General features: G+C 43.9%; 1 protein-coding gene across 7 annotated transcripts in view; it reads left to right on the top strand.

The window, feature by feature from the left end:
- The window catches only part of CALD1 (caldesmon 1), a 123690-nt gene that overhangs the window by 77421 nt on the left and 23870 nt on the right, over window positions 1-22399 (top strand). For 5 of the 7 annotated variants that reach the window (XR_011854778.1, XM_072145379.1, XM_072145377.1 and 2 more), the window contains 6 exons: window positions 8071-8196; window positions 10635-11739; window positions 13452-13523; window positions 14525-14655; window positions 18455-18686; window positions 18994-19134. Coding sequence is in view for 6 of the 7 variants with exons in the window: in XM_072145379.1 (XP_072001480.1) it covers window positions 8071-8196; window positions 10635-11739; window positions 13452-13523; window positions 14525-14655; window positions 18455-18686; window positions 18994-19134 (1807 nt within the window). In the remaining variant the exon portion in view is untranslated. The remainder of the gene's footprint in view (window positions 1-8070; window positions 8197-10634; window positions 11740-13451; window positions 13524-14524; window positions 14656-18454; window positions 18687-18993; window positions 19135-22399) is intronic. The other 2 variants (XM_072145382.1, XM_072145383.1) reach the window with 1 other exon arrangement.

The following is a 22399-nucleotide window of genomic DNA, read 5'->3' as shown; positions in this document are numbered from 1 at the left end:
GAATGACTGGTATTTGAGGGATTTTTTCGTGTCAGAGTCACTTAGGTGAGAATAAAGTCTGGCATAAGGTTCTATTCCAGCGAAAAAGAAAAACAGAAAAGCTGCACAGGGAAACAATAGACTTTTGTTGCAAGTGTTTATTTTCACAAGTCGGAGCCCAGCGGAGAGATCTCAGCGATGGTGCATGCTGGGATGGCAGCTCTTTCAGGTGAAAGCTGCAGTTTCTCTGAGACCTTGTGGGTTATTTGTAGGAGATTTAATGTGAAATGGTTGGAAGCCTGGAGATGACACCGGGGGCAGGACAAAGAAACATGAATGGGTCGTAGCCGAACAAGGGCCTGTTGTTTTAGATGTTCCTGTGTAGTCGCTGCTACGTGACTTTGTGACGAGACACAGTAGCCCAATGGGTTAATACATTTTTAGAGGGTAAACATGATATAGGAAAATTACTAAAAAGTCTAACTTTTTTATCATTTTTATAATAGTTTATTTACAAACAGCGCCCCCCTTGTCTATAGTCCATGTCTGGCATTGCAGTTAGACTTTAGATCCAGCACTAGAGATTGGTGGACCTGAAGTTTCCTATTGGAAGTGGGTGTGCCCCGCCAATCCGACCAATTGATACCCCAAACTACTAGACATGGATTTGATTGGCCAGTGGATACCGCTGGTCAGTCATGGCTTCCTGTGGATATGACATATCCAACTTTTGGTAAGAATCGGGAATGGCCATCCACAGTTTCGCAACACCAGTTCTGATTGGACAGTTTAAAAGTGTGCATAAACCCGCCCCCCAACTGACAAGGCCCACTTCTCATTTTATAATCCAATTTTTCGAAGGAATTACCGAGGAACGGAACTATACAAAGCCGTAAGAGTAGTTTCTATGGAATTGTTATCTCAAGTATCTCAAGAAAAAGGGATCTGTCAGGGAAGGGCTCAGTTCCCCTTTAAATACTGAGCTTATAGAAAATTGTCCTTAAGATATAAGAGGCAGACAAGGAGACACGGTTGTAATTTTACCTGCCAGAATAGAAGTGATTGTGCCCCAGACGTAGCATCTCGGAGGCTCTCCCTGGGTGTGGGTTTAATCTCACAAGATGACAGAAGAATCTTAATGACTGTTTTCTGCTTGCGATGACAGCGATGACATCACATAATGCGAATAATAATAATATAGAAGCCGCGGCATTCCTCTCTGCGGGTGTCCGACAGCGCCTAGTACTGCGTGACTGTCACTCGCTAATCTCCTCATTATAGGATAAGGAGCGTGGGTACTAAATCTGCAGCTCCTGTCGGGAAGTTACACTATACATTCACTTAAAGGGACAGTCCATCAGTGCAGGAGAAGGATTATAGATCGTACTCTCAGCTGTGAGAACTAAAAGGCCTACTCACACTAAGGCCTCATGTACGGTTATCGCAATCTAAAAAACTGCCCCTTTGGGGGAGATTTTTCAGAAGTTTCTGTGGTAAAACTGTTTGGGTACCTGTGGAAACCAATCAGAACTCAGCTTTCATTTTGTAAACAGCCTTGGGAAAATGAAAGCTGAGCTCTGATTGGTTGCCATGGGCAACTAGAACAGTTCTGCTCTCAGACACTTCTGATAAATCTCCCCCATAGAGATCACATGACCCTCCATCTGCGGCCATTTTATGGTCAGGAATGTCTGGCTCATGAGGTAAAAGACAGGAGGCTTCACTTTACATATCAAGAAAGCGGAGCAGAGCTATTAATAGATGTATATTAGTAAATTACTAATACACTGCCCCCCTCCCCACACTTACACACACATTACAAAAAACTTGAGGTAAAGTGGTCATCCCCTTTAAGAAGAGCGAAGAAACGGATCACAAAATATATTAGAAAATTCCAGAACTTTTCATTGGGTTACCCAAGTTAAGTTTGATAACCTAACAGGGAATCTGTTCAATCTGGACACCCGCTGTTCACGAGGACTAACCCCCACCAATTAGATTGTTATCCCTTATCCTGTGGATAGGTGGCAACAATTAAAATTGGGATAACCCCTTTAAGTGGCAGCATATCGACTTGTATGGTTAAAGGGGCCACGGTGAAAGGACAAGTTTCTCCTATTGTGCTTTGTTGTGCCTACTGTCTCGTATTTCCCAGGATAGTCCCTAATTTCCATAAAATATTCTGAAGAAGTTTGGCGTGCCCCAGTTTGAAAGGGGGCTGGGCTAGGCTTGGACAGGTTGGTCAGCGGGTGGGTCCGTAGGCAGCTCAGGGATGTTTCCTGTTTTGGATTACAGGGTCGGCCATCTTGTTGTAGTTTGTACTGATTGGACAGTACCCTAGCGTGGCGGGACACACCCCTTACTTTTAAATTTTAAAAAACAATACCGGTAGGAATATTAGACGCTACTCGGACAAAAGTAGGTCAGTCCATCCGCTATATGGATCATAGTCTGTGGGTGGGGCTTATGGGTGGTTTGGAGGCGGGGCTTACATATGTCGGAATTCCGTAAATAAAGTTTGAGTGAGAACATTTAAAAAAATTACTGATTTACTAATAAGAAATTTCATTAATAAGGGATATGAAGTGTAAGGAAATCAGTTGAGCTTCAAAAAATTTTTCCGTTAAACTCGTTTTTTTAAAATAATGAGAAATGTATCCGTCGCTGAGATGATCCCGTATCCCAGAAGTCACTGCTCCGGCCCTCACCTTTTATCAATGTTTCACCCAAGCTCAACATATTGTTTCAATTGAGCGAATCAACTCGTGCAATACCGTGGGGGGGGGGGGGGGGGGCGGCAGATAACCGTCTGTTCATGACGTCTCACTATACTCTTATCCAAACACATGCTGCTCGTCACGGTAATGACTTTTAAAGGGGGAAATTTTGGGATTTTTTTTTTTTTTTACACACAGGCATTGTCCTAATAAGGGAATAGATTTCGACTCTTAAATGATGCAAGAATAAAAAAAAAAAAAAGTCAGCGTGTGACTATTGTGCGAGCTGCTGATTAATGAGGGTGAGGTGGGGCTTGGCAGGTAGGGCCGCGGCCTGGCTCAATCTTTTATGGGACGTGTAAAATAGTGGTATTTTTTTTTTAGATTTTTTTTTTTCTTACTCGCTGCCAAGTTATCTGAATTGAATATTTTTTCCCTTAGGACATGACTGATATGTTCTCTTAAATCAATGTTGTTTCCTGCTGTAGGAGAATAGATTTTTTTTTTTTCAGCAATAGCGCCACTCTTGTCTAGAGGTTGTGTCTGGAACTACAGCTAAGCAGATTTTAATTGGAATGTTATGATCTGCAATATCAGGCATGGACCACGGAGAGGAGTGGCGCTGTTTGTGAAAAAAATTAAGATTCTTCACCTTAGAAAACGGTCTCCATAACTGCCACAGCGGATCACCCAAGGAAACAGCCTTATAAGAGCGCCCTATGATCAGCCCCAGCGCTCCTGTAAGGGCCGTGGCAGAACGCTTTAGTAAACAACTTCAATAGAGCGCCCATGTAAACGGCCTCAGCAGCATTCTCCCGTACACTGCCTCAGCAGAGCGCCCCTGTAAATGGCCTCAGCAGAGCGCCCCTGTAAATGGCCTCAGCAGCACTCTCCCATACACTGCCTCAGCAGAGCGCCCCTGTAAATGGCCTCAGCAGAGCGCCCCTGTAAATGGCCTCAGCAGCACTCTCCCGTACACTGCCTCAGCAGAGCGCCCCTGTAAATGGCCTCACCAGAGCGCTCTCGTAAATGGCCTCAGCAGAGCGTTCCAGTAAATTGCCGCAGTAGAGCACTCCCATAATGGCCTAAGCACAATGCTTTCGTAAACAGCTTCAATAGAGCACCCCTGTAAACGGCCTCAGCAGCACTCTCCCGTACACTGCCTCAGCACAGCGATCTATTAAACAACCTCAACAGAACGCACAAATAAACGGCCTCAGCAGAGCAATCTAGTAAATGGCCTCAGCAGAACGCTCAAATAAATGGCCTCAACAGAGTGATCTAGTAAACGGCCTCAGCAGAACACTGTAAATGGTCTCAGCAGAGCGCCCCTGTAAATGGCCTCAGCAGAGCGCCCCTGTAAATGGCCTCAGCAGAGCGCCCCTGTAAATGGCCTCAGCAGAGCGCCCCTGTAAATGGCCTCAGCAGAGCGCCCCTGTAAATGGCCTCAGCAGAGCGCTCCCGCAAACTGCCTTAGCAGAGCGCCCCTGTAAATGGCCTCAGCAGAGTGTTCCAGTAAATTGCCGCAGTAGAGCACCCCTGTAAATGGCCTCAGCAGAGTGTTCCAGTAAATTGCCGCAGTAGAGCGCCCCTGTAAATGGCCTCAGCAGAGTGTTCCAGTAAATTGCCGCAGTAGAGCACTCCCATAATGGCCTAAGCACAATGCTTTCGTAAACAGCTTCAATAGAGCACCCTTGTAAACGGCCTCAGCAGCACTGTCCCGTACACAACCTCAGCAGAGCGATCTAGTAAATGGCCTCAGCAGAGCACTCCCGTAAACGGCCTCAGCAGAGCACTCCCGTAAACGACCTCAGCAGAGCGATGTATTAAAGGGCCTCAGCAGAACACTGTAAATGGCCTCAGCAGAGCGCCCCTGTAAATGGCCTCAGCAGAGCGCCCCTGTAAATGGCCTCAGCAGAGCGCCCCTGTAAATGGCCTCAGCAGAGCGCCCCTGTAAATGGCCTCAGCAGAGCGCCCCTGTAAATGGCCTCCGCAGAGCGCTCCCGCAAACTGCCTTAGCAGAGCGCCCCTGTAAATGGCCTCAGCAGAGTGTTCCAGTAAATTGCCGCAGTAGAGCACCCCTGTAAATGGCCTCAGCAGAGTGTTCCAGTAAATTGCCGCAGTAGAGCGCCCCTGTAAATGGCCTCAGCAGAGTGTTCCAGTAAATTGCCGCAGTAGAGCACCCCTGTAAATGGCCTCAGCAGAGTGTTCCAGTAAATTGCCGCAGTAGAGCGCCCCTGTAAATGGCCTCAGCAGAGTGTTCCAGTAAATTGCCGCAGTAGAGCACTCCCATAATGGCCTAAGCACAATGCTTTCGTAAACAGCTTCAATAGAGCACCCCTGTAAACGGCCTCAGCAGCACTGTCCCGTACACAACCTCAGCAGAGCGATCTAGTAAATGGCCTCAGCAGAGCACTCCCGTAAACGGCCTCAGCAGAGCACTCACTCCCGTAAACGCCCTCAGCAGAGCACTCCCATAAACGACCTCAACAGAGCGATCTAGTAAAGGGCCTCAGCAGAATGCTCTAATAAACGGCCTCAGCAGCACTATATCCCGTAAACTGCCTCAGCAGAGCGCCCCCATAAACACATTTGGTGGTATGCTCGCCCCATGGTTCCCGCTGCAGATTTCTCCCCATGCCAGGAGAGGCGCTGCTTACTACTCATAACGTCATCATGGATACGTTTTTTTAATTGTAGCACTTAAATTTTCTTGATTTTTATCTCCCTGCTGCCATTGTATATAATGAGTTGTATCTCGTGTGAAATCCCAGATCTCTGTCCTCCCGTGGTGAGTCATCCCCTATAAAACAACAAAGTCTTCTCTATCCCCGGTGAGGTCATGCCATCTACATGATGAAGGTTCCCAAGCAGGGATCTTAAAAAAAAAACTCTGATAACTTTTTATCAGGGGGTCCCTTTATCTGTTAGATTAGAGTAGAGACACCTAACAATTTCATCTCTGAAGGCCCCACCATTACCTGTGCTGCTATATAATTTATTCATAATTGTGTAATACCTCACTTCACCTGCGGGAGTGCTGTGGGCAAACTGCTTACCTTCGCTGCACCACAGTTTCTAGCTAGATCATCCTTTTACTGTTACAGGACTAATTGTAACACTTTTTACTTACATTTTAATTACTTTTAATCAAACGGGACAGCCCCTCCCCTCCCCCGCCCCCTATAATAAGACTTTTTAGGATTTGGTAAACTCAACTCTATCCCCTCTTTCCGTGATAGGGAACACATAGTTAGATTATTTTAAGAAAGGGCACCCATTAGTCTGGGAAAGTGCTTTGGGCGGAGCCCCTGCGATATTTTCGTATGGATTACGTCGCCTCGCATACATTTTTAATGCAGGAGATTAAGTATCGGCCCTGAGTAGAGAAAAGGAAACGGCGTCGCTCGGGAAACTGTATCCGGGATGAAGAGGGAGCAGAGATGGATTACAGGTTTGGGCTTTTTTAAACAAAAAAAATTCAAAGTTTTTCCCTTTTTCCCATAATTCTTAGTGATAGGCGAGGAGCGGTCATTGGCTTGTGACCTTCTGCTATAGGACACCGGTGGCTGGACGGACCCCGGATGATTGGGTCTCATAGGTCAACCTGAGATGTTTGGAGATGTTTTTAACTTTTTGACCCCCGTCTTTGATGACCAAGTGGGTTCACGTTTTTTTTTTTTGCAGGGGGAAGGGGGGGGTCAAAGGTTCATCTGGACGGGTTGCTATGAGGATGATCGTTGTTTTAGATACGGTGGTTTCCATAAATTGTCTTCTTTTGTCTGTTTTTGGGGAGGTCATTCAAAGGGGAACATTCCCACTGACGCGTTGGATTTATAGGATCGGATTCATTCAGTTCTAGGTTGATGCTCTGTATAAGAGAGACGTACTGGATACTAGGGGAGCAGGAAGATTGTGTAATGGGCAGGAACATGACGAGTAACCAGTATAAAATTATACAGTGATGTCACAGTACAGGGATAATACACACAGTGATGTCACAGTCCAGGGATAATACACACAGTGATGTCACAGTCCAGGGATAATACACACAGCGATGTCACAGTACAGGGATAATACACACAGTGATGTCACAGTACAGGGATAATACACACAGTGATGTCACAGTACAGGGATAATACACACAGTGATGTCACAGTACAGGGATAATACACACAGTGATGTCACAGTACAGGGATAATACACACAGTGATGTCACAGTACAGGGATAATACACACAGTGATGTCACAGTACAGGGATAATACACACAGCGATGTCACAGTATAGGATAATACACACAGTGATGTCACAGTACAGGGATAATACACACAGCGATGTCACAGTATAGGATAATACACACAGCGATGTCACAGTATAGGGATAATACACACAGTGATGTCACAGTACAGAGATGATACACACAGTGATGTCACAGTACAGGGATAATACACACAGTGATGTCACAGTACAGGGATAATACACACAGTGATGTCACAGTACAGGGATAATACACACAGTGATGTCACAGTACAGGGATAATACACACAGTGATGTCACAGTACAAGGATAATACACACAGTGATGTCACAGTACAGGGATAATACACACAGTGATGTCACAGTACAGGGATAATACACATAGCGATGTCACAGTACAGAGATGATACACACAGTGATGTCACAGTACAGGGATAATACACACAGTGATGTCACAGTACAGGGATAATACACACAGTGATGTCACAGTACAGAGAACAGGTATAACACACATAATAAAAGGACACAATGTACAATGAGGAGATGATCCGTCTTTGTGGTGGGACCCCGGTGCAGCTGCTGTGATTGCCCACATGACACTTATGACCATCAGAATAGTGTCACCTCTAAGGTCCCTGGGATGTACTGTGACATCACTGTGTGCATTACTAGACCTGTCCTTATCCTACAGCTACGAAGATGAGGATACAAGTCTGCACTGGCACAGGACTCCATGTGTGGCATTTATTATGGACTTTTTAGCTGATTTTACCTCCCTTGCTGCGCCTTGGGCGCCATATTAATGTACTGTTTGTGCCTCAGTATTGCTCCTTTTCCGTCACTCACAGATTTTTTGGGGGTCGTTCATTAACCCCTTGCGCCATGCTCTAACATCCCAGTGTGAATTACCGCACAATTTGTGCACCAAAAAAAATGGACCCTGTACCAATATTAATAAATGACCCCCTTAAAACTAAATTTGATACAATACTCCCTAGTATACCTGCAAGCAGCACTACAACTCCCAGTATGCTGCTCCGCTGGGGATGTCACAGTGTTGCTACCACAGATTATTTATAGATTATAGTCTGAAGCGGCTCTTTATTTTTTGCTACAGGGCAACCTATCAGAGAACGGACGACGATGAAGAGGAAGCTGCGAGAGAGAAGCGGCGGCGCGCCCGCGAGGAACGGCAGAAGCTGAATAGGGATGATGGCGATGGGTACGGCGGAACCCAGAATAGGTAAATCCAGACACTGTATATTCCCTATGTATTATTGTCCAATGGTGGTACCGAAAGACCCCCATAACCATGAACCAAGGGGTACGAGCTAGAGATTAGCGGACCTTGACATATTGTTGTATTGGCAGCTGAACAGCCAATGAAGCCCCTAGCTACTAGCCATGGCTAAGGTTGGCCAGATGTATCTGATTGGCCAGGGGTTTCCCTCTAACCAATCATAGCCATGGCTAGTAGCTAGGGGCGCCAATATGCCGGATTGGCAATATGTCCAGGTCAAGCAGGACGCACCCGAATCCGTATGCAAAATTCAGGCCTGATCACCTCTAGTCCGAACCCCATCATGGATAGCGGTTACCCATTGTTGCTGTCCTCACCCCAAGCTCTTTGCCCCAATCAAAGATCGGAGGACCCAACATATCATATATGGAGCACGTGTAGGACATTTGGTAGCAATGGGGAGAATTTTTCATACGCCTTACCATACGTATGATAAAAACCACAGACCTACTGATATATCGGGGCAAAAGTATGCCAGGCCCAACCTGGGGTAGCCTTGCGTATGAACCTGAGAAGATCAGCAGTGAACAGGAACGCCCCACACCAGCCCAATCCACTGGTGGCTGGGCCCTCCATACATGCGTGAAATTGGCGAAGCACTGATAAATCTCCCACAATGGACCTAAATGTCTAGAATTGGGTTTGTAGTAAGTAACTTACTAAGGACCTACCGTATAAGTCCCCACTGGTCACCACTGGACCATCCAAATGACAAATTGATCAGTCCATGCTTGGGTCAATAAAATATTTTAAAATTATGGCGAACAATCCTTTGTAGATGGCATAACCACATTCAAGGTTAGACTGATCCACCAGGAGACCACATGATTCCCATCGTAGAGTATGACAAAGTCAAGAATAATATCCAGTAGAGAATAATCCATCATTTTGTTTAGCAGTGTCTATGGTGAAGCTCCTGGCTCCACCCCATTGGCAGAAAACCGGGTTGGGTGTTTTGAAACCAGTGGATGTATATGCAGTGAGAACTTGTGTACAATGTGTCTTCTATAGGGATCATCAGAAGAAAGGAGCCAAATCCCAGTTAATCTCTTCATCTCTCTTGCTATTGGGTGGTGAGAACCTGAGAATCATCTTCAGACGATCTTGAGTGTAGGGTGTTTACAGAAAGAAACACATATTAGGTCTCCAAGGCTTGGTTGTCTATGCTCTCTCTTGCTATTGGGTGGTGAGAACCTGAGAACCATCTTCAGATGATCTTGAGTGTAGGGTGTTTCCAGAAAGAAACACATATTAGGTCTCCAAGGCTTGGTTGTCTATGCTGTGCACCATAATCCGTGGGACCACCTCCACAGATGTAGACCTTCCCGTTATGGTAGAACTCATGGGAAAATACTAACGAAACCAGCGATCGTTCTGTAACGGCAGAATGGGAAGCTGGAGACCTTCCAGTAACTTGTAAGAATGTAAATAAGGCAAGTTGAAAGGGAGGTTGAAAGTGACCGTCTGCTCGTATGTCAAACTTTTATTTACATTGTACAACTTTACATGAAGGAATTCAGGCAAATAGCTTGGTGTTATTTATACGTCCAAGGACCCTGATATTGCAGTGACCTGGCATTGTATGAAGATTTTTGTTCTGCAGAGAATAACCTTTTGGTTTCTAGTGTCGTTTTTGGTTTTGATGTTTTACAAAAGAATTCTTAAAGGTTGTTTTGGCATGAAGGGGTTTCCAAAACCATGACCAAGTCTGGTCAACGAGATAGTTGTCAACCACCAACTATTCTACCCAAACTCTCTCTTTAAATCTACATATTGTAAAATTCCTCACCAGATGTCCTTGGTGGCACCTCGTTCTGACAATCGGAGAGTCCTGTGCCTTTTATATATACAGGATGGTCAACCAGTCCCTGAGAAATTGCCGAGCTTGGACAATGATAAATAGGTGGTAGGTTTTACAAAATTCTGGTGTTCCCAGTATGGCCATCAGTTTTCCAATAATTTGAGCTGAACACAAATGCTGTGGGATCCACTGTGACTCTTCCAGCCCAGTTGGGAGTGTTAGGGAACAGTCACCACAACTCTGGTGGCTATGATTTGGAAAAGTTCTTCGAGACTAGAGTCCTCCTCCATCTAACACTTTGCTCTCAGAAACCTTTTACTTCAATACTCAGATAAAAATATTGGATTGTATCTGGTAAGTTGTTCCACCACGGTTCAGATTTTGATATGTTGGATATGCATGGATTTGGATGCACGGATGGTCGATACAAATATTCAATATCAATCATCTAGTCTAAAATCAAGATCTGTCACCACCTCATCTAACTTCTGGTGGAGGTTTCTTGGGTTATAGTGATTCAATGTCCAACCAACTTGTCCAGATCTTTTTATTCAGTGACATTTTTTTCTCTTTTCAACAGTATCACAGGAGAGGAGACCAAGTCTTCTTCAGTAACAAACGCTGACATGTCAGTGGATGATGAAGCTGCGCTGTTGGAGAGACTGGCCAAACGAGAAGAAAGGCGTCAGAAACGTCTAAAAGAGGCAATGGAGCGACAGAAAGAATTAGACCCGACCATATCTATTACAACCAACGAAACTATTTCTGACAAAAAAAGTAGCAGAAATGGAGAAAATGAAGTCCAAGAAAACGATACCTCGCCTAAAGAAAATAATACTGACGCTCATAGAGGCCAACATGAAGTGGAAGAGGCCGAAGCTGTCGACAAGCCGTTTGAGAAGAATGATAGAAAAGAAGAAGAGGTAGAACATGTAGAAACAGAAGAGGTTGAGGTCAAGAACGATGAGGAAGAAGAAGAAGAAGCACCTGAGGAACCTCACATAGAGGAGAATCAGGTAGAGGTCACTTTCCAAATTAAGAATGTAGAGATGTCAAGGGCTGAGACAGATGGGGAGGTGAGGATAGAGGCAGTCATCACCAGGGAGGACCAGGAGCAGAAAGTGGAAGAAGAGACGCTGGAGCAAGAAAGCGTTGAGGCAGAAAAAAGAGAGAGGCAGGAGGAAGAGGCGAGAAGGGAGGCAGTGGAAAGAGAGAGAGTCGAAGCAGAAAGAAAGGAAGCTGAGGAAAGGGAAAGACTTGAAGAAGAGGCAAGACGGGAAGCAGCGGAAAGGGAAAGGGTTGAGGCAGAGCGAAAAGCAGCGGAGGAAAGGGAGAGACTTGAGGCAGAACAAATAGAGCGTCAGAGAAGACAAGAGGAAGACGAAAGGAGAGCTGAAGAAGAGAGACAAAAGGCAGAACAGAAAAGGGCAGAGGAGGAGAGGAAAAGACTAGAGGCGGAGGAGAAAAGGAAAGCTGAGGAGCAGAGGAAAGCAGAGGAGAAGAAAGCTGCAGAGGAAAGGGAAAGGAAGAAAGCCGAGGAGAAAAAGGCAGCGGAGGAGAAAGCTAGACTAGAGGCCAAAAAGAAAGAGGAGAAGGTGAAAGCAGAAGAGAAAAAAGCTGACGACAAGCAGGTAAAAGGAAAGAAGCTGGAGGACAAAATGCAGCCCGCCTTCCTCAGGAAGCAGGTACATTTTTACCACCTCCGGCAATTAATTTTGCACCCGTGTTTTGAGAAATGGAATGGCAGCAGTAGCGTTGGGTCTTGTTCACACACAGGCTTTCTGGATTCTCACTTCCTCACTGATTTGTCTCGCTGAAAGCTCAGACTTGTATTTGCGCATTAACCCCTTGCTTATGACTCTCACTGCTAACACTGCACCACCAAACTTCCTCTCATCCCTCTTGGTCAAGTGACCCTAAGGCATGTTAAGGGATGTTCAGATGAAATTTTTGAGTGGCACAGGTTTGGTTTGTCTCACGTTTGGTGTTTGGCCACGCTTGCATCAAGCATCGTGTGGCACGTGCTTCCGTAAGGCCTCAACTACTACGTATTAGTGTAAAACCTGTTACAAAAATCCAACCGCTTTTCGAAAAAATGTATAGCGGGTCAAAACCCATTTTCCAGGTCCACAGGTTGACTTGGAAGGAATGGAATGGGCTGTGACTCCTGTAGATCTAGAGAGACATAACTTCTACTAGTAGACCGAAAGTGTGACATTGTTTTGACTACTCTTAAAGGGGGCAATTATTTTGACCATGGTAAAGGACAAAAACTGGATAAAAGTTTTGAGCATTCAAAACTGCTGACCATATTAGGTATTGACCATGGAGAGCTCTCTGAGTAGGATGGCTCCATCTTTACTGCCCTCTACTCTGAGTGACTTCTGTACTATTCACCCAAAGGCTTTCTACAGGTTTTACTTAGAGTACGGGAAAAGAGTTATATTGAGGGAGCTAAGAGCACAGCAGTGGGAGGACACAACCCCAATGCTCTTGGAGAAGCTTCAACCCTGGAATTTAAATACATTATTCCCAAGGGTATGGTTACACTGCTCCCCTGGAACAATACCTGACACTCTCAGCAGTTACTTATGGTCAAAACTTCAACTTTAAGGTCAAGCTCCCTCATCCCTACATCCTTAGCCAGACAGTGATTTTCCTAGGCCTCCTAGATCTGTACAGGCGTGCCGTAGACAAAGTTTTTTTTTTTGTTGATTGGACAGCCCAATGTCTACGGCACAAGCTATCTCTAAGATCTCATCCCTACATCCTTAGCCGGACAGTGTTTTTCCTAGGCCTCCTAGATCTGTACAGGCCTGCCGTAGACAAAGTTTTTTTGTGTTGATTAGTCAACCCAATGTCCACAGACTAAGATCTTCAGGAGAAAGGAGCCAAACCCCAGTTAATCTCTTCATCTCTCTTGCTATTGGGTGGTGAGAACCTGAGAATCATCTTCAGGTGATCTTGAGTGTAGGGTGTTTCCAGAAAGAAACACATATAAGATCTTAGAAGGCTTGGTTGTCTATGCTGTGGACCATAATCCTTGGGGCCTCCTCCATAGATAAAAATGTTGTAGACCTTCCCGTTATGGTAGAACTCATGGGAAAATACTAACAAAACCAGCAATCGTTCTGTTACGGCAGAATGGGAAGCTGGAGACCTGGAGACAACCCAATGTCTACAGCACGAGCTATGAGTTCTTGGCACAGACTAAGATCTTGTAAGTTCAACACCCATATGACCGGTGGTATGGTCCATTAAGTGTCTTGGACCACCAAAAACACGCACTCATGGCAACACGCCACCAAGCGCTAGACTGGCTGCAGATGCAACAGTGCACCTTGCCTGCTCGTAGACTCGTAAACTTTACTCAACTCTGTAAAATGTCACGAAAAAGGGAGAAGACAAAGAAAATAAATTTGAAACTAAAAAGGATGACAAAGGGCGACCCGGCTTCAAAAAAGAGGAGGTAACTATCTCGTATTTGTTTTGATTGAGCTCAACCAACATGGCTACAACTCCTGTTGTCAAAAAATGTCTACCTAAAAAATTGCAAATCTTAGGTATGAGGTTTTTTTCCCCCACACATATAAATGATTCACTATCCCTTATTTTTATTATTTTTTTTGGCCAAATTTTCTCTTTTCCTTCTCTTAAACATTCCTACAGTATTCTCCGTGATACTGTATTCCAGCTTCCTTTCACCAATTAAATATCTCAAAAATAATATTACTGATCTTTCTAAATACAAAAAATTCCTAAAACTAATCTTTCCATCCATAAAAATTACCAATAATGCTGCATTACATTTTATTAGAAACACAAAAGTGGTGCAAATAGTGTCATAAAGTCTGGTAAGTACAGGTTGTCCGGGCTTAAAGACACCTCATATAAATGGATCTAGGACCTGATCACCGCCGATCAGCTCTGAGGGAACCCTGGAGCAAGTGTGTGGTTTGCCTACAGTGCCACCACTGGAGAGATTGAGGAATTACAGTTCTCTTTAAAATCAATGGGTTATGTATGTTATATGAAGGGTCCTCCAGAAATTTTTTATGCTTTAGGTAATTGTTAGAGACCATTAGGAGATAAGAATGAGGAGACCTGAGAAACTAGTTAACCCTTAATTATTTGTTTCTGTAGATAGAACATTATAATCCAATGTTGGGGGTTTGATGAACTTAGAGGGCCAGAAGTAGAAGGCTCCATCCATTGTATAGTTCAGTTCAGGATCTTGGTGCCCCCCACCTAACCAATATAAGTCAACAGTATTAAATATGCATAATAGGCCAGAAAATCCCTTTAAAAAACCCACAAAATGAACCATATTCTAGCAACATCATCTGGTTCAACGCTTCATGAGCCATGACCTCCTCATAATAATCACTAGTGGTCAGGGCTCATATTATGTTCTTCAACAAACTGACTTCTCGTTTTTTTGGGCCTCCAAAACTTTTTTTTCCTGACTAGGTTAAGGACGACAAACCCAAAGGAGGAAAGGAAGAGTTAAAGTCCAGCTGGGAACGCAAGAGCAAAACTCAAAACGGAGAAAGTTTACATGAAGTTACGCCACAGAAGCTTAAACATATGGACAAGTTTGGGTAATAAGTCTTCTTCTTAAACCAAACAATCTTCATATTTGGTTGTGTTTGAAGTAGAAACATGGCTGATTTTGGAACAGGATATCCATGGTCCCCATGATGTCTCATCTGTTCCTCACATAAGACTATGGGGGTCATTTACTAAGGGCCCGATTCGCGTTTTCCCGACGTGTTACCCGAATATTTCCGATTTGCGCCGATTCTCCCTGTATTGCCCCGGGATTTTGCCACACGCGATCCGATTGTGGCGCGTCGGCGCTGGCATGCATGCGACGGAAATCGGGGGCGTGGCCGAACGAAAACCCGACGGATTCGGAAAAACCGCCGCATTTAAACAAAAAATCTTTCTCGGGGACGCTTGCACTTACCTTCACTCAGCCCGAGCCGGTGAACTCCAGTGCGTTCTGATGCTTTTCAGCGCAGCAGCGCCACCTGGTGGACGGCGGAGGAACTACCTTAATAAATCCCGGCCGGATCCGAATCCAGCGCAGAGAACATAGGGGCAGATTTACTTACCCGGTCCATTCGCTATCCAGCGGCGCGTTCTCTGCGCTGGATTCGGATCCGGCCGGGATTTATTAAGGTAGTTCTTCCGCTGTCCACCAGGTGGCGCTGCTACGCTGAAAAGCATCGGAACGCGCTGGAGTTCACCGTCTCGGGCTGAGTGAAGGTAAGTGCAAGCTCCGTGACAGATTTTTTGTTTTAAATGCGGTGGTTTTTCTGAATCCGTCGGGTTTTCGTTCGGCCACGCCCCCCGATTTCCGTTGCGTGCATGCCAGCGCCGAAGCGCCACAATCCGATCGCGTGCGCCAAAATCCCGGGGCAATTCAGGGGAAATCGCTGCAAATCGGAAATATTCGGGTAACACGTCGGGAAAACGCGAATCGGGCCCTTAGTAAATGACCCCCTATATGTTAAGTGACATCCATCAGCTTGGGTCTTTGTTGATGCTCCATATATAGGAGTGCCCCACTCACATTTTTCTTTCTCCCTCCGGAAAATGAGTGAAACATGAGAAATTTTCTTCTCGTTTCTTTCATATACAAGTTGTTATAGTATATTTTCCATGCAAAGTTTACTAGTTCAAGGAACTTTTAAGGGGCTGTCCCACAAATCAGCCTTTCACGAAAACAGGACTTCCCTCTGTCTGGTGGTCAAGCATGTACTTGTATCCTCATTGGTCCCTTAGGTTTTGAGGGAAGTAAGGTTAGAAGGATTTTTAAGGTGTGATCCTCTTATTGGAGTCCATCACGAGGTTCTAGGAGCTGTGTATATGCATCAAGTTTCTTAACCACCTTCTAGGTAACTCCACCTTCTGGAGCTAGACTTTGTCCTCCAGCCAATGAGTGGATGGAAGCCTATCCAAATTTTGGAAGACGGATGAGTTACATGAGAGGACACCACTTCCTCTTATGTGCTCTGGTATCTTCACTGGTCTCATAGATTTTGAGTGAGCAACCATCACTCTTATAGTCCATGGTCTTGGGGGTCAAGAATTGTATTACTAATTAGGTGGAACTTTTGAGAAGAAAAATGTCTTGAATACTTTTCTCTATAGACTTTATCAGGAGGACTTTTTGTGATAAGGTGTGATTCTCACGAGGTTCTAAGAGTTATGTGTAGGCATCAGGTTTCGTAACCACCTTCTACAACACTACAGCTTCTGTAGCTAGACGTTGACCTCTAGCTACTATGTGGATGGCAGCCCATCCAAATTTTGGAGAACAGACGGGTTCCCACTGAGGTTCCATGAGAGGAAACCACTGTTGACAACGAATTTTTGTGACAAGGTGTGATTCTCATATCAGAGTTCCTCTTGAGGTTCTAAGGGTTGTGTGTAGACATCAGGCTTCTTAACCACCTTCTACAACACTACAACTTCTGTAGCTAGACGTTGACCACTAGCCACTATGTGGATGGCAGCCTATCCAAAATTTTGGAGGACAGATGGGTTCCCACTAAGGTTCCATGATAGGAAACCACTGTTGACAACGAATATTTATGATTAAGCGTGTGATTCTTATATTAGAGTTTGCTCACGAGGTTCTAGGGGTTGTGTGCAGGCATCAGGCTTCATAACCACCTTCTACAACACTACAACTTCTGTAGCTAGACGTTGACCACTAGCCACTATGTGGATGGCAGTCTATCCAAAATTTTGGAGGACAGATGGGTTCCCACTAAGGTTCCATGATAGGAAACCACCGTTGACAACTAATTTTTGTGACAAGGTGTGATTCTCATATCAGAGTTCCTCACAAGTTTCTAAGGGTTGTGTGTAGACATCAGGTTTCGTAACCACCTTCTACAACTTCTGTAGGTAGACGTTGACCTATAGCCACTATGTGTATGGCAACCTATCCAAATTTTGGAGGACAGATGGGTTCCCACTAAGGTTCCATGAGAGGAAACCACTGTTGATGACCCTTTTAGGTCCTTCAGGCTTGTAGGGTTGGGAAACAGTTGGGATATATGGAATATGGAGATAATATTGGACAGACTGCATCCTTACTTCACCGTGACACGTTTGCTTGGTGGTGGTGCCATATTTTCGGCCCCTACCTATCTGATTTTGATGACATTTCCTATGGATAGGTCCATAGGAAGGAAGGAATTTATTCTCCTAGAAAGTTAGTCTTAAAAATTGACTTGTTCCTTGACTAGCAAATCCATTACATCCGGAAAGTTCCGGACATCATGTTTAACAATCACTTATAGGCGATTGGCGATGATGTAACAATATCTTTGATGGAGGCCAAGTTGAATTGTTTGATCCTGCCCTATATATAGATCCTCCCGGATATTTTCATCCTGACTCCACAGCTGCCGGATGACACTTCATAACTATAATTGCAAAGATCTTGGACGGAACTTGTCATCTTTGACCCAAGAAAATCCTGGGAACGCAGAGTTCCTTCAGCGGCTGTGGCTGCCATGAGCATCTTCATAGACAAGTTCCAATGAGTTCCAATGGCTGATTCCTTCCCATGAATATTACATTTCTTTCCACTTTAAACTGTTTTACAAACTAAGTGTTGCCCCCTAGTGGCCATGATCTGCACCGTAAATGAATTAAAAAAAACCAAAACATTCTGTTCTCGTATATTGAAGATCGGAGTAGTAGTACTGTGCTGTGTCCATATATGCAGGATAGGAGTAGTAGTACTGTGCTGTGTCCATATATGCAGGATAGGAGTTCTAGTACTGTGCTGTGCCCATATATACAGGATAGGAGTAGGGGTACTGTGCTGTGCCCATATATACAGGATAGGAGTAGTAGTACTGTGCTGTGCCCATATATACAGGATAGGAGTAGTAGTACTGTGCTGTGCCCATATATACAGGATAGGAGTAGTGGTACTGTGCTGTGCCCATATATACAGGATAGGAGTAGTAGTACTGTGCTGTGCCCATATATACAGGATAGGAGTAGTAGTACTGTGCTGTGCCCATATATACAGGATAGGAGTAGTAGTACTGTGCTGTGTCCATATATACAGGATAGGAGTAGTAGTACTGTGCTGTGCCCATATATACAGGATAGGAGTAGTAGTACTGTGCTGTGCCTATATATACAGGATAGGAGTAGTAGTCCTGTGCTGTGCCCATATATACAGGATAGGAGTAGTAGTACTGTGCTGTGCCTATATATACAGGATAGGAGTAGTAGTGCTGAACACTGAGGATGAGGATGATTAGAGTTTGGACCCATAGGGCCGGTGCTATAGGTGCCAGGGCCGGTGCACTACATCCCCTATAACTCCCCCTCCTGATACTATGTTACGTTTCGCTCTTGCAGTGGTGCGAAAGGAAGTTCGGATGTGACAGACGCAGGGAAGAAGTTCGAGGAGCTGAAGCATCGCAGAGGAGAGCCAGAAAGTGTAGACAACGAGAAGCTGAAACAGAAGCAACAAGAGGCTGCGGCCGAGCTGGAGGAGCTGAAGAAGAAACGCGAACAACGAAGGAAATTAGCAGAAGAAGAGGAGCAAAGGAAGAAACAGGAGGAGGCCGAGAAGAAAGCCAAGGAGGAGGTAGGGTACAGCCGTGTCTACATCTTCATGGAGTACTCCAGAAACAGCGCCACTCCTGTCCTCAGGTTGTGTCTGGTATTGTCGCCCTGTTCCATTGAAGTGAATTAATCTAAGCTGCAATACCAGACTTGACCTGTGGGGAGCTGTGGGGCGGTTATTATTATTCTTACCTCGGTGAGCTCCATCTGCAAGGCCTTATGGGAGTTGTAGTTATGCTCAAACTGGTAAATGATATTCTATCCAGTCCACAAGATGGTTGCAAAAAAAAAAAAAAAAGTTCGAAAAAATTCTATTTTTTATATCTTAGGAAGAGAAGAAGAAACTTAAAGAAGAAATCGAGAGGAGAAGAGCAGAAGCCGCAGAAAAACGTCACAAACTTCCAGATGAAGGTGTATCGGATGAGAAGAAGCCATTCAAGTGTCTGACTCCAAAGGCTTCAGCTTTTAAGGTACAAAGAATTATTTCCTCATACACTTCCTGTATAGATGTTAAAGGGAACCTGTCACCAGATTTCACCCCATTAAACTCTTCACCCCCTCATATAGGGGATAAAATGTCCTTTCTAGAATTCCCTCTTTTGTGTAATATCCGCCAAAGTCAAGTGACAATGAGCAGAGAAGAGTCACTTTTTTGCCTGAGACGAGTCAAGTTTAGAGACCCCAAGGGAAATGTCTCTTCAGATGCTCCTATCTTAAGTTTTTATAGTATCCAGAAATATTGATGTCATATTAAAGACAAGAATCTCATCTTTCAAATCACATCAGGACTGTGAGACACAGAACTGGAGATACAGGCATCTAAAATAAAGCTGTGAATTTTGATCTCTACCTGAATCTCACATTTCCAACTACAGGCGGTCCCTTACTTAAGGACACCCGACTTACAGACAACCCCTAGTTACAGACAGACCCCTCTGACCTCTGGTGAAGCTCTCTGAATGCTTTACTACAGTCCCAGACTGCAATGATCAGCTGTAAGGCGTCTGTAATGAAGCTTTACTGATAATCCTTGGTCCCATTACAGCAAAAAATGTTTAAACTCCAAGTGTCACTGGGACAATTTTTTTTTTGTCTGGATCTACAATTATAAAATATACAGTTTCGACTTACATACAAATTCAACTTCAGAACAAACCTGCCTGTATAGGCTATGCTAGCCTCCATGCGACACAAATTAGGGGGCGCTCAGTCGGACCATGCATCGGATTTATCATTCAAAGTCTGTCGCATGCCCTTTGTTAAAGGCGCACCACAAAAAAGTTGGTCAACTCTGTCGGCCAGTGCGGGGAAGCGACAGATTCATGGTTTTTGGCGCACGATCTTGATGTGTCCAACCGAGTATTATACACAGGCAGAGCACTTTTAGAGCAGTTTCCGACCTTCTTAGTAAATGTGCCCCTATATCTTTACTTTCCTGTATATCTGGCTCTGTAGATCACAAGCCTCATGTGATCTGAAAGACAATATTCTTATCTTTAATATGACACCAGCAGCATGTATCTAGGTGCTATAGAAACGAAGATAGAAGCTTCTGAAGTGAAACTCCCCTGCAGCCTCTAAGCTTGACTCATCTCATGCAGACATCACTCTGTTCTGTTCATTGTTACAAGTCTTTGGAGAAGATATTTTATAGGTAACGGGTGAGATTTCACATAAAAGATGGGATTTTAGAAATTTTATACCTGACCTGAGCGGCTTGGTAGTTTAAGAAGGTAAAATATGTTGACAGGTTCCCTTGGACAGCGTCTAGCTCCATCAGGTGGGGTGTAAAAAAATCTTTTCTAGATTTCCCTCTTTTATGTGAAATCTCACCTGTTTACAGATAAAAAAAAAATCTACCCCAAAGTCGGGCAAATATGACTCTTCTCACCTAATTTTCACATAAAATGAGTCAAGTTTAGTGATTGCAGGGGCATGTCATTTCAGAAGCCTCTATCTTCTGTTCTATAGCACATGCAAATGTGCTGCTGGTGTCATAATAAAGATAAGGTTCTCATCTTTCAGGTGACTTAAGGCTAATGGCTATGTGAGCTACAGAACCAGAGATACAGGCAGCTAAATATGTAGCCGGAAAAGGAAGCTGCAGATAAAGATCCATTTCCAGTCTATGGTTTCAATCCCTGTTTGTCCAGTTATGTAACTCACAGACCCATAAGCCTGATGTGAAAGATGAGATTCTTATCTTTAAAACGACACCAGAAGCATGTTTCTAGGTGCTATAGAACAGAAGTCAGGGGCTTTTGAAATTAGACTCCCTCTGCAACCACTAAACTTGACTCATCTCATGTGAAAATAAGATGAGAAGAGTCATATTTGCCTGACTTTGGAGGATAATTTTTACAGGCCAACATTGGGGTAAAACCTGGTGACAGGTTCCCTTGGATTTAAAGGGGTTCTGTGCCTGTTAGTTAGAGGGACCTTGTGATGTACAGCAATCTGCTGGGATTTGTTTGAAACTAGGGAGTAAGTGTTGCAATTCCCTGCAGCGCCAACCAAGGGAGAGATAAGGAATTACAGCAATTTTATTGAAATCAATGGGCTGTTTATGTAATGTAGGTCCTTTGGTGTTAGATATAAGTTACTCTTTGGCTCCTTGAATACCCCAATATTAATACTCAGGGTCTGCCCTTAAAGGGATGTTACAAAAATGTCCTAAGGTAGTTTAGCCAATGGGATCAGAGTTTTTCCAGACCATTTTTCCCCCATTGCTTCGAGGGAAAAACCACCTAAGTAATAAGAGACCTTGGGGACAGACCAATCTACCATATGGATCTCCAGCTGTGTAACTACAACTCCCATCATGCTATGAGGGTCTTGTTTACAACATCTGGTTTAAAAAAAACACTCTAGACCCCAGACCAGAGAAAGAAGGAAGAGGAAGGCCAAACTATTGATACTTGGCTTCTTTGACTATGACTGTGTAACAAATTTTTGAGGCTTTTAAAGTTAATTATTTTTTTATTTTTTATTTTTTTTTGCAGAAGTATTTTGTGATTTTATACAGTGTATGTCATTTTAAAAAAAAAGTGTGCAGTGTGTGATGGGTAATGGTGGATTTTGTGTGGTTTTGCTGCCACCTAGTGGTCAGAAAATTGCTGCCTTTATTTTATTTCTATGAAAAAAATTTTTTAATGAATTAAAAATATGTAGATTTTTAATCTAATAATAAATTATTTTGTTGTGATTACTATTTTTTTTATTAATTTTTTTTTATTATTAATGTGTATCATTATTAATAATTATTGATTTTAATAATGAAAAATATTACAAAAAAATTTTTTGGGCTAACTTCCATTAAGTGGCAAACATTTTTTTTTTTTTTTGGTATTACTCATGGAGTAGACTTTAGAACTATTATGGCTATGCATTAAAAGCGAAAGTGGGGTAATTGCTGAAATGGCACATCCAAAAATCTAAAAATATTTCGTATTTTTGATTTTTGACATTTTTTGATGCCACTAAGGTGACGCTATGCTAAAGTCTTCTTCACCTGGAACACGAAGTATAATATTATTTGATTTCTTTGTGATATTATTTAGTATTTGTGTGGTTTGGGTTTGCAGTGGTGCAGTGTTTTATGAAACCAGCACAGAAGGACGGAAGGGTTTTTTCATCCCTCCCCCCTTCCATTATGGAGCTGGATTTTAGGACCCAGTACATAAGGATTTAGTGTTTGTGTCCCTCTGTCCTAAGGAACATAAATAAAGTTTCCTC

Source organism: Engystomops pustulosus, chromosome 4 (assembly GCF_040894005.1).
Source record: "Engystomops pustulosus chromosome 4, aEngPut4.maternal, whole genome shotgun sequence".
In the NCBI taxonomy this organism is placed as follows: Eukaryota; Metazoa; Chordata; class Amphibia; order Anura; family Leptodactylidae; genus Engystomops; species Engystomops pustulosus.
Note: the sequence above shows the minus strand (reverse complement) of the source record. Positions and strands in the feature narration are given on the sequence as shown.